This window comes from Kogia breviceps, chromosome 18 (assembly GCF_026419965.1).
Source record: "Kogia breviceps isolate mKogBre1 chromosome 18, mKogBre1 haplotype 1, whole genome shotgun sequence".
Taxonomy (NCBI): domain Eukaryota; kingdom Metazoa; phylum Chordata; class Mammalia; order Artiodactyla; family Physeteridae; genus Kogia; species Kogia breviceps.
The window spans coordinates 46,098,686-46,111,163 of record NC_081327.1 but is presented as its reverse complement, the minus strand read 5'-3'; the positions used below and the strand labels follow the sequence as shown (position 1 = coordinate 46,111,163).

At 43.8% G+C, this 12,478-nt stretch overlaps 1 protein-coding gene across 6 annotated transcripts in view; it reads left to right on the top strand.

Moving 5' to 3' along the window:
- Positions 1–12,478, top strand: part of WDR59 (WD repeat domain 59) — a 92,060-nt gene that overhangs the window by 40,579 nt on the left and 39,003 nt on the right. For all 6 annotated transcript variants that reach the window (XR_010837916.1, XR_010837918.1, XR_010837917.1 and 3 more), the window contains exons 10-14: positions 2,133–2,289; positions 6,667–6,746; positions 7,770–7,902; positions 8,036–8,160; positions 11,977–12,141. Coding sequence is in view for 3 of the 6 variants with exons in the window: in XM_059043727.2 (XP_058899710.1) it covers positions 2,133–2,289; positions 6,667–6,746; positions 7,770–7,902; positions 8,036–8,160; positions 11,977–12,141 (660 nt within the window). In the remaining 3 variants the exon portion in view is untranslated. The remainder of the gene's footprint in view (positions 1–2,132; positions 2,290–6,666; positions 6,747–7,769; positions 7,903–8,035; positions 8,161–11,976; positions 12,142–12,478) is intronic.

The following is a 12,478-nucleotide window of genomic DNA, read 5'->3' as shown; positions in this document are numbered from 1 at the left end:
GTGGTCAGTAAGGGAGGGGAAGCGGGGAAGCTGGAGGGTTGAGAGGCTGGAGGTCAGTGGATCGTGGTGGAAAGAACTCTGGCTTTAGATTCAGAAGAACTTGGTTTAGGGCTTGGCAATGTCATTGAATTATTTTCCCCAGCTTTACTGAGATATGATTGGCATAGAACATGGCATAAGTTCAAGGTATATAACATGTTGATATGTTACACTTACATATTGCGAAACAGTTACCACTGTAGCATTTGTTAACACTTCCGTCATCACATAATTACCATCTCTTTTCTGCAATGAAAACATTTAAGGTCTACTCTCTTTTAACTCTCAAGTATATCATATGGTGCTGTTAACCATAATCACATGCTGTACATTAAATCTCCAGAGCTTATTCATCTTATAACCGGAAGTTTGTACCCTTTGACCAGCATCTCCCACCCCCAACCCCTGGTAACCACCGTTCTACTCTGTTTCTATGAGTTCAGCTTTTTAGATTCCACATATAAATGATATCATACAGTATTTGTCTTTGTCTGACTTATTTCACTTACCATAATGCCCTCAAGGTCCGTCCATATTGTGACAAATGGCAGAGTTTCCTTGTTTCTTGTTGCTGAATAATATTCCACTGTATATGTACCACATCTTCTTTATTCATTCATCCATTAACAGACATGTAGGTTGTTTCTATATCTTGGGTATTGTGAATAATGCTGTAATGAGCCATTTAATACTTGTGTGGCCTTGGGCAAGCCACGTGTGTGTTTTGAGTAATAGTTTCCTCCCGTGTCAAACATGAATATTAGGGTTTAATATGCCTTGCTCTTTTTTAAAATTGTGATAAAATTCCCTATTTTTCAGGGTCCAATTTGGTGGCATTTAGTACCTGTACAATATGTTTTCCCTTTGGGAAAAAAACATGTATGAAAATGCCGTATAAACCACAAAATGCTACAAGTGTAGTGGATAGGCTGTTACCGACCTTCCAACTTTGCTGCCAGATTGATAATTGATCAGAGATAATATATTTCCTTCGGTGTCAACTTGAAAGGGAGCACAGGGGTGAATGAAGGTATCCCTGTGCATTAGGCAGCCACCTGCCGCGTCATGGAGTGAAGAAGAGAATTGTGGTATTACTTGGCCTTCGCATCTGGGAGCATTTGGGAGAAAGTCAGGCTTTGCTCTTGTGAATTGAAATACTTCTCTGGATTAATACGTTTGCTTTAAAAAACCAACAGGAAAGCTCAGGAGTGCTGCCAGGAGGGCAGGAGAAAATAAATGTGCTCTTAGGTGGCTTTGGCTTAATTCCTTAAAGAACAGAGTCTGCCTATCAACCAAATGAGCCCCTTAGCTACCTTGCAGATTGGGTGTTTATAAGTGGAAAGTGTCAGTCCTGAAACTGGAAGGTTTTCCTTTGCAAAGCTGTGGTCTTGGGGGCAGTGGCAAGGTACTGCTTCACGTGGATGGTGTGCTTCTGGTGCATTTCCACGTGGCAGGGTTTGTTTGCTGTCTGCGGTTACCCTCAGTGTGCTTTGCACGCTCGTTCTGGGAATGTACTCGCTAACTCTCAGGGAACTCGTGGAGAGGAGCCGGGGTGTTCCCGTGTGCAACCCCTAGAGCCATTTGCTTATTTTACATTAAAAGACGTTCATCTTGGGCTTCCCTGGTGGCGCAGTGGTTGAGAATCCGCCTGCCGATGCAGGGGACACGGGTTCGTGCCCTGGTCCGGGAAGATCCCACATGCCGCGGAGCAACTAAGCCCGTGAGCCATGGCCGCTAGGCCTGCGCGTCCGGAGCCTGTGCTCTGCAACGGGAGAGGCCACAGCAGTGAGAGGCCCACATACCGCAAAAAAAAAAAAAAAAAAGACGTTCATCTCCAAGTATTTGGCTTAGCTTTATCTTTTACTTGCTGTGGTCCCTTCCGTCAGCAAAGAAAAAAAAAAAAAAAAAAAAAGGAAAGCAAATGAAAAGTAGCTGTGGTGGTCAACTGACGGTATTTGGAAAAATGTTCCCCAGATGGGTTGGGGCCCCCATCATCCAGTTTATTTTAATTAGGCGAGAATTCCAACGTGGGTAACTCAAGACTCAGCGGATTCTCCCTGGAACAATGCCTGCTTTTCCCTCTTTTGCCACAGCCTTTCAGCAATGGATTGGTGACCGTGATGGTTCCCCAGCTGCGGAGGGAGAACAGCCTGCTCTTGTGGAATGTCTTTGACCTGAACACGCCGGTCCATACCTTCGTAGGCCATGATGATGTGGTGCTGGAATTTCAGTGGAGGAAACAGAAGGAAGGTGGGTGGGATTGCCACCTGATTCCCTCCTGAGCCCTGCTCATCAGCAGCTCCCGTAGGGGTGGGCCACGTGATTGGAGGGGAGGATGCAGGAACTGGGCTGGCTTAGGAGCGGGAGTCAGGGAACCTCCCCCTTTAATCGTCGTAGGTGGGTGACAGGGCGTGTGGCTGTGCTTCTTCCCCCCAAGTCCATCCTCTTGTGTTCTGTGCAGTCTCTCTCCTGTGTGGAAGGGATCTGGAGAGGTTGGTAGCCTTGCTGTTGGATCATTTCATTTCTAGAGCTGAAAAACTCTGGGGTCATTGCACGCTCAGAAATCCCTGGCACTTGCTCCTTCACCCCCCCCGCCCCCGTTTTTGTTTATTTGTTTTTTTATTTTGTTTTGGCTGCAACGTGCGGCTTGTGGTTTTTTGGTTCCCCCATCAGGGATCAAACCCGGGCCCTTGGCAGTGAGAGTGTGGAGTCCTAACCACTGGGCTGCCAAGGAATTCTCCCTTCCCGCTCTGTTGATGAGGGAGATGCAAGGTCATCGTCAGTACCACCTACCACGTTTTCCCAGTTCTCTTCACAAACACACAGTGGTATTTCACCTCCCAACCCCTTGAAGATAGGTTTGGCCACGTGGCCTGCTTGGATCTTGAAACATGAACAAAAGTGATGCAGTCTCTTTTGGGTTGAAGTGGTAACAGCCAGTGTGCAATTATTTACCCTCTCTGCTTCTGCCGAGGTACCTGGAGGAACTCCATGTGGCGCTGCTCCCACCAGGGTGGGGGTGAGGTGAAGATGTAGAGAGAGCAGGAGAGCCTTGCATTAAGCCACTGAGATTTGGGGCTGTTTGTTACTGCAGCTTAATCTAGCTAGCCCTCATTCATGCATCATAAGTATAATGGGGGTCAGGAAGCCCTCAGCCTCAGTTTCTCCACCAACTCACCATGAAAACTTCGTTTCCACCTCCTTTGTCTTGAGATCTTATTGCCACACTGTCTAAATGTTTTCCAGACCAGAAGTGTATTTCATGGTCTTTCCATATCACAAAAGGAAAACCGGGCAGTGGAGTGGTGTGACTTGTCCCGAGTCCAGGAGAGGTCTCTGGTGGACCTGGGATTAGAGCAGTCATCTTATCCCAGCTTGTTTGTGACCTTCACAAGCCTCTTCTAGGATAGTTTTTTTTGTTTTTTTAATTTTAATTTTTTTATTTATTTAAAAATATTTATTCATTTATTTGGCTGCCTTGGGTCTTAGTTGCAGCACGCAGGATGTTTGTTGCGGCATGCGGGACCTTTCACTGTGGCGCGTGGGGTCTTCTTTGCAGCACACGGGCTTCTCTCTAGTTGTGGCTCAGGGACTCTAGAGCACATGGGCTTAGTTGCCCGCAGCACGTGGGATATTAGTTCCCCGACCAGGGTCCCCTGCATTGAACGGCGAATTCTTAACCACTGGACCACCAGGGAAGTCCCTGGGATTGTTTTTGAAAGGAATCTTTTGATCATGCTCTCAATTTTACCATCTTCATTTCCATAATCTGACTTGCTTCTGGAAACATGAGGCTGCTTGGTCTCTATCCCATCAATTTCCATGCTTAACTTCATCTTTCAACTCGTTGTCCTGCATTTTGCCATTGAAAAGATGATAGAGTTTCCCCATGGTCTGGCAGTGAGAGGTTGGCCTGTGGTTTCGGACTGAAATAAAAAGTCTCTAGCAACCCATTTTCAGTTGTCTGTGCCATCTGTAAGCTGCCAGGGTGAATTGTATAAATTGGGGCTGTCTGGCCAGTAGCGACATTTTGAGTACAAGTTATAGGTGTTTTTTAAAAATTCCTTTTTATTGTGAGATATATCATCTACAAAATTGCATAAAACACGTAGAGTTTATAACATGAAAATCTGTGTGACCACCAGCAAGGTCAAGAAAGAAAACATTGCTAGAACCCGGAAGCTTCCCGATCATAATCCTTTCCCTTTCCTAGAGGTAAACACTCTCCTAACATTTACAGTAGTGATTTCTGTTTTTATTTTCACAGTTGACCACCCATTTCTGCATCCCTAAAAATAGTTTAGGTTTGTTTGTTTTTGAACCTTTTATAAATGTAATCATCCTGCATGTATTCCTTTTTTTTAAAAAAAAATATGTATTTAGTTGCAGCATGCGGACTCTTAGTTGCAGCATGCACGTGGGATCTGGTTCCCTGACTAGGTATCGAACCCGGGCCCCCTGCGTTGGGAGGCCAGAGTCTTACCCACTGGACCACGAGGGAAGTCCCCATCCTGCATGTATTCTTATATTTTACATCTTTCTCAACCTGCTGGTGTTCTATTTTCTTTTTACTGCCATGTCTTCTTAGTCAGTTTTTACTGGACCACCTCAGGCTTTGATGTTGGTTTTTCACTGTGGTGAAGGAACTCTCAGAGGTAGGCAGAGAATCAGGATGTTGTGGTCCAAGGCAAAGGATGCTTCATGAAGGAATCGGAGGTCATTGGTTGTGGGTTTTGCTGAAGGATCTCCATGCAGAGTAAGAGAGGAGCACTTAATTGTATAAATAGGTATAAATAGGAAGCCATACGATCATTAAGAGACCAGTTCCAAAAGTGGATGGAGGAGGGAAGCCTGATTGTAAGCAGAAACAGAGGCAGCGCGAACTGGATTTGTGAATGAGGTTGCCTTCAGAGGCAAGGAGGCAACTAAATTCCTTCGAGGAGGCTGCTGCCCTCTCCGTTTGAAGGCAAGGAGAAGAGGCAAGAAAGGGAGTAGGTGTGAAAGCAAAGGCCCCTTGAAGATAGGAGGGAATAGGGCCGAAGACCCAAGTAGAGGAGCTGGGTTTAGAAAGGAATTAGACATAACTTTTCTTCAAAGTCAGGGACATGAAAAGAGGCTGGATGTGGAGTCAGAAAATCGTTGCTGGTACTTCCCTGGTGGTCCAGTGGTTAGGACTCTGTGCTTCCACTGCCGAGGGCCCGGGTTCGGTCCCTGGTCGGGAAACTAAGATCCTGCAAGCCATGCAGCGATGCCAAAAAAGAAAAAAGAAAAGAAAATTGTTGTTACGAACACGGGCTAGATGGTGGTTCTCATGACAGGTAGTAGCTCAGAGTAGTTGCTGTCTTGATAGTTGTGCACAGGGATGTGTTAAGACATGGAGGAATGAAGGCCTGGTTGAAGGCAGTGCCACGGAGAAGGAACTTTGGCCCTCACTCACTCTGTTCTTTCTTGCCTCAGTTTCCCCATCCCCAATATGAGGGAATGGATGAAATTATTTCTAGATTCTCTGCTGTCTAAAGATGGCCATGAAGAAGATTCTAGATACTGCAGAATTACCCTGAAATGTTCTGATCTTTCATAAAGCTCTTTCAGAAAGCACCTTGGACCTTTTTATTGATAGGATAATTTCCCTTTGACCAGACCTATCGTGTGAAAATACAGTTCAGTCAGTTAAGAACATTAAAGATTGATTATTCCTTTAATCAAGAGATGCATTTCTTTACCAAGAGATTATGTTAAACAGTAAGATGTCACGATGCTTTGAAAACAGTTCATTTTATAAGCAACCTGTTCAAGGAAGAACATTTATGGAGGTGAAAATTCAGTGAGATATTAAATCCCAGCATCACTTTTCACTTGCTAACTTGTGAGCTTTTATTTCACTTCATTTAAGTTTCTGCTTAGGACTTCCCTGGTGGCGCAGTGGTTAAGAGTCCGCCTGCCAATGCAGGGGACACAGGTTCGATCCCTGCTCCAGGAGGATCCCACATGCCACGGAGCAACTGGGCCCGTGCGCCACAACTACTGAGCCTGCGCTCTAGAGCCCGCGAGCCATAATTACTGAGCCCGCGCGCCACAACTACTGAAGCCCACGCACCTAGAGCCCGTGCTGCACAACAAGAGAAGCCAGTGCAATGAGAGGCCCACGCACCGCAACGAAGAGTAGCCCTCCCTCCCCTCAACTAGAGAAAGCCTGTGCTCAGCAAGAAGACCTAACGCAGCCAAAAAAATAAATAAAACATAAATTTAAAAAAAAAAAAAGAAAGAAAGAAAAATAAGGTTCTGCTCAAAGGTGACTTCCTCAGGGAAGTCCTGTCTAAAAATAGTTCCCCTGTCAGTCTCTATTCTCTTATCCCATGTTATTTTTTTCATAACATTGTCACTACTGGACACGTTATTGTATGTTTGTCTGTTTCCACCATTGGAATGTGAGATCTGTAAAGATAGAGATTCTTGTATTCCTGTTATAGCCCTAGTGCCTAGAACAGTACCTGGCATATAGGAGATGTTCCTTAAATATTTGTTAAATGGATGAATGGATGAGTGAATCTCACCCCATCGCAACCTGTAAGAAACTTGACATTGAATCCAGAAAAACCTGCACGATTCTTATCTGGTGATTTCTAGGGTCCAAGGACTTCCAACTGGTCACGTGGTCACGGGATCAGACCTTGAGAATGTGGCGGGTGGATTCCCAGATGCAGAGGGTATGTATTCAATGATGCTGTGAAGGAATGTTAACTGGCTACACCAGAAACTTAAGAGAGAAGATTTGGTCGTTGAAGAAGTTAGAGGATACGTGATGGACATTTAATACGTACTTGCTGGTTGGCCGAGTGGCTCGTGTATGCTACACTGAGGCTTTGAGGCAGTCAAGAGCCCGCTCCAGTATTCAGCACTTGAAGGCTGCAAAGCCTTGGGATGTATTTTTTTCCTCTTGTCCTGGTCTAAGGTAGTGTGGGTTAGCATACTGAGCAAGTGGCTTGGGGGCTTCATTTCTTTCTCTTATAGACGGGCTAGAAAACCGGCCGTGGCCCCAGGCAGTGTTCAGAGTCCTCCACGTTCATCAACAACACCTGTTAAGGGAAGCCCTTTGCAGTTTTTGTCCCATAAGTTGTATCTGTTCTTATATGAAGCACAGTGGTTCCTGTGTGAACTGCTTTCGTGGCCCTTGCTTTGCTCTGCCCCATCACGGGGTTCTGTCTTCTTATCCGGTGGCTAAATTCCTTGAAGGTGGGACCTGTGTCTCACTTGTATTGCATCCCATACAGCACTGTGTACAGAGTGGATGGAAAATGCTGGCTCAGATTTGCTCCACTGCTTAGTACCAAGTCATTCATGAGCAATTTTGGTCAAATATCATCACCTCATTGCCTTTTAAATCTGTTTTCTCCAAAAAGTACCATTTGCTCCAAATGCTTAGAGGTTATGATATTTTTGCTCTTGGGTTGGCTGAATGACTCCATCAAGGCTGGAGTCTAAAAGGTTTTCTGAGATTTGCGTAAACTATGAACAGGATAAAACATTTTCCAGGGTAGACTAATAGAGTCTGTTGCCCTGTGTACTTAACCAGGGAGAATTGGTGATGGGCAAGACTCAATTTGATTGTATCTGTTTGGGGCTGACATCTCTCTCCTTCGTGATTCCCATTTTTAAGTCAGAACTCAACCAGACATGACAGTCCTTTCCACTGACTTCTCTAGACCTAGATCTCCGCCCCTCTGTTGCAGCTTTGTGCAAATGACATCTTAGACGGTGTTGACGAGTTCATTGAGAGCATTGCTCTTATGCCGGAGCCAGAGAAGACCCTTCACACTCAGGATACAGATCACCAGCACAACTCCAGCCACGGGGAGGAAGAAGGTAATTGGTCACACTGATGTTTTAGGTGCGGTGCCCCTCTCTGCATCTCCGACTTGTGGCAGATACCCCAGAACTGCTCTCTGAATCCATTTCAGAAATCTTTTCCAACAAGTTACCCTCTCTCTCCTGCTAGTCTTAAAGGAAGACCCCCCAAGCAGTCTCCTGGAAGAGAAGAAATCAGAGCAGCTGGGCCTGCCTCAGACGCTGCAGCAGGAGTTCTCCCTGATCAACGTGCAGATCCGCAATGTGAACGTGGAGGTGCTCGGGCTTAGCAAACTGTCTCTCGCTTGCGGTTGGCGGTTGGTGGGCCAGGGGACTATTTCAGCCATGATTTAGGCTAGCAATATAGCTTTGCTGCTCTAACAGGGAAGTCTTCTGTGCTTGTTTTTTTTTGTTTTCTAGGTTATCTAAGGACATAGATATTTTACAAAGGCAGATTATTTTCCCTTACCCTATTATTTTCTCATAAGATGAACCAAGGGATAAACTGATGCTCAAATGTCTTAAACTCTCCTTAGATGCTCTAACACCTCATTTTACTCTATGTGAAGATGCTCAGCTCCTGGAAAGTTCAGAGTTTTGGTGGGGGTTACTGGCAAAGTTAATGGCAGGGCTGAGTTTGGAATCCAGCCTCCTGACTCTCCAAGGCTCTTAGTACTTTACTATACGATCTTGCCTTGTAAGCTGGTCATTTCCTCAGAGATTTAGATGCATGTTAAGAAGGTGACCAAGCCTCTTTGTTCATTTAACACACGGAGAGCTTTACTCTTTTCCTTTTGGGCAGGTATTGAAATTCTGTGCTTCAGGGAATTGAGTCTTTCTGTGAAGGAGTTTTAAAACTTGATTAGTTTTTCTTTTGCCCAGATTCAATTAACAGTAGGCCTGGATCTGTGCACTTACATAATTGTCTCATTCGGCCTTTAAAACAGCTCTGCAATAAGTGGTTTTATCCCCACTCTACAGATGAGGAAACAGAGACACTACGAAATGAAATAACTTGTCCGAGGTCAACAGCTATTTGAATCCGAGTCTCCAGATTTCCCGTATGTGTGGCTCTTTTTGCCATCCTTTAGCTGCCATCTCTAGTTGGTAGCACAACAAATCAAAAGAGATAAAGGATTCCTTGATTAATTGGTTATCTATATCAACTCAGTTTATATTCCCTTTGTCCCAGTTGAGAACAGTTTGGATATCTAGTGATCTAGTCTAAGAAGGAGATCTTGATTCCTTTCCCAGGACTGCTTTTTAAACATTACTGAGAGGGACTTCTCTGGTGATCCAGTGGTTAAGGCTCTGCACTTCCACTGTAGGGGGCGCAGTTCATCCTGGTTGGAGAACTAAGATCCCACATGCTGTGTGGCATGGCCAAATAAAAATAATAATAATAATAAAATAAAAATTACTGAGCTATAATTCACATACCACAAAATTCACCCTTTTAAAGTTTACAGGGACTTCCCTGGTGGTCCAGTGGTTGAGACTTCGCCTTCCAGTGCAGGGGGTATGGGTTCAGTCCCTGGTTGGGGAGCTAAGATCCCACATGCCTTGAGACCAAAAAACCAAAGCATAAAACAGAAGCAATATTGTAACAAATTCAATAAAGACTTAAAAAATGGTCCACGTCAAAAAAAAATCTTAAAAAAAAAATAAAGTGTACAATTTAGTGGTTCTTAGTACATTCACAAAGCCATGCAGCCATCACAAGTGCTACTTCGAGAGCGTTTTAATCATCCCCAAAGAAACCCTACATCCCCTAGCAGCCCCTCCCCATTTCCTTTCTCCCCAGCCCCTGGCAGCCCCTCATCTCCTTTAGAGAGGAGGATTTTCCCACGAGTACTTTTTTTGGGGGGGGATATCTTTATTGGAGTATAACTGCTTTACATTGCTGTGTTAGTTGCTGCTGTATAACAAAGTGAATCAGCTATACATATACATATATCCCCATATCCCCTCCCTCTTGCGTCTCCCTCCCGCCCTCCCTATCCCACCCCTCTAGGTGGTCACAAAGCCCCGAGCTGATCTCCCTGTGCTATGCGGCTGCTTCCCACTAGCTAGCTGTTTTACGTTTGGTAGTGTATATATATCCATGCCACTCTCTCACTTAGTCCCAGCTTACCCTTCCCCCTCCCCATGTCTTCAAGTCCATTCTCTACATCTGCATCTTTATTCCTGTCCTGCCCCTAGGTTCTTCATAACCATGTTTTTTTTAGATTCTATATATATGTGTTAGCATTACAGTAGCTAACACATGTTAGCATACATTTCTCTTTCTGACTTACTTCACTCTGTAAGACAGACTCTAGGTCCATCCACCTCACTACAAATAACTCAGTTTCGTTTCCTTTTATGGCTCAGTAATATTCCACTGTATATATGTTCCACATCTTCTTTATCCATTCATCTGTCGATGGACACTTAGGTTGCTTCCATGTCCTGGCTGTTGTAAATAGTGCTGCAATGAACATTGTGGTACATGTCACTTTTTGAATTATGGTTTTCTCAGGGTACATGCCCAGTAGTGAGATTGTTGGGTCATATGGTAGTTCTATTTTTAGTTTTTTAAGGAACCTCCATACTGTTCTCCATAGTGGCTGTATCAATTTACATTCCCACCAACAGTGCAAGAGGGTTCCCTTTTCTCCACACCCTCTCCAGCATTTATTATTTATAGATTTTTTGATGATGGCCATTCTGACCGGTGTGAGGTGATATCTCTTTATAGTTTTGATTTGCATTTCTCTAAAGATTAATGATGTTGAGCATCCTTTCACATGTTTGTTGGCAGTCTGTATATCTTCTTTGGAAAAATGTCTATTTAGGTCTTCTGCCCATTTTTCGATTGGGTTGTTTGTTTTTTTGATATTGAGCTGCTGTGAGTTGCTTGTATATTTCAGAGATTAATCCTCTGTCAGTTGCTTCGTTTGCATATGTTTTCTCCCATTCTGAGGTTTGTCTTTTTGTCCTGTTATTGGTTTCCTTTGCTGTGCCAAAGCTTTTAAGTTTCATTAGGTCCCATTTGTTTATTTTTGTTTTTATTTCTATTTCTCTAGGAGGTGGGTCAAAAAGGATCTTGTTGTGATTTATGTCATAGAGTGTTCTGCCTATGTTTTCCTCTAAGAGTTTTATAGTGTCTGGCCTTAAATTTAGGTCTTTAATTCATTTTGAGTTTATTTTTGTGTGTGGTGTTAGGGAGTGTTCTAATTTCATTCTTTCACATGTAGCTGTCCAGTTTTCCCAGCACCATTTATTGAAGAGGCTTTCTTCTCTCCACTGTATATATTCTTGCCTCCTTTATCAAAGATAAGGTAGCCATATGTGTTTTGGTTTATCTCTGGGCTTTCTATCCTGTTCCATTGATCTATATTTCTCTTTTTGTGCCAGTACCATACTGTCTTGATTACTGTAGCTTTGTAGTATAGTGTGAAGTCAGGGAGCCTGATTCCTCCAGCTCCGTTTTTCTTTCTCAAGATTGCTTTGGCTATTCGGGGTCTTCTGTGTTTCCATACAAATTGTGCAATTTTTTGTTCTAGTTCTGTGAAAAATGCCATTGGTAGTTTGATAGGGATTGCATTGAATCTGTAGATTGCTTTGGGCAGTATAGTCATTTTCACAATGTTGATTATTCCAGTCCAAGAACATGGTATATCTCTCCATCTGTTTGTATCATCTTTAATTTCTTTCATCAGTGTCTTATAGTTTTCTGCATACTGGCCTTTTTTCTCCTTAGGTAGGTTTATTCCTAGGTCCCAGAAGTACTTTTAACTTGAGTCAGGTTTTTAACATCTTCCTGCTTTATTTTCCCATCTCAAAATAAATATAACAAGTTTCAGCCTATTTCACTGCTTTGCGATGAAGCTTTTTTAAGTAAAAACACTTTGAACTTATCAGATCGGTGCTAAAACTAAAAATCATTTTGAAAATGAGTTGTCCACATCTTCCAAATTCATCTTTGGAGACACTTTCTCACTCCATTACCAGGAACCTAGAGCATTCAGTTACCTTATTTAAACCTGTTTGCATCTGAAGACCCTTTGCAGTTCCTCTCCAAAGCAGCTATTGATTTGTCCCCTGCAGATGGACGCAGCAGACAGGAGCTGCACAGTGTCTGTGCACTGCAGCAACCACCGCGTCAAGATGCTGGTGAAGTTTCCTGCGCAGTACCCGAACCACGCGGCCCCTTCCTTCCAGTTCATTAACCCCACCACCATCACGTCCAGTATGAAAGCGAAGCTGCTCAAGGTGGGCATCTGTGTGCACAAGTTCTCCTTGATGTCAGAAGTGGAGAGCACTGCTTATGTGCATCAGTGTCTGAGTCGAGCAGTGAAGTTGAGTGAAAAAACCAGTTGATAAGATTTGGACATCATGTGTCCTTCCGCCTAGCAGGGTTAACAACTGTTTTCTTTTTGTGTAGAAAACATTGAGTGCTGGTTCTTAATCTCTTTGGGTCATGGACCGCCCCCTTCTAAAGTCTAATGAAAACCACACACCCTTCCACAGAAAAATTTGCACAGATATTGCATATAACTTGAGAAATATTGCATATAAATCATAGGCAATTATGTAATTGCATATAATC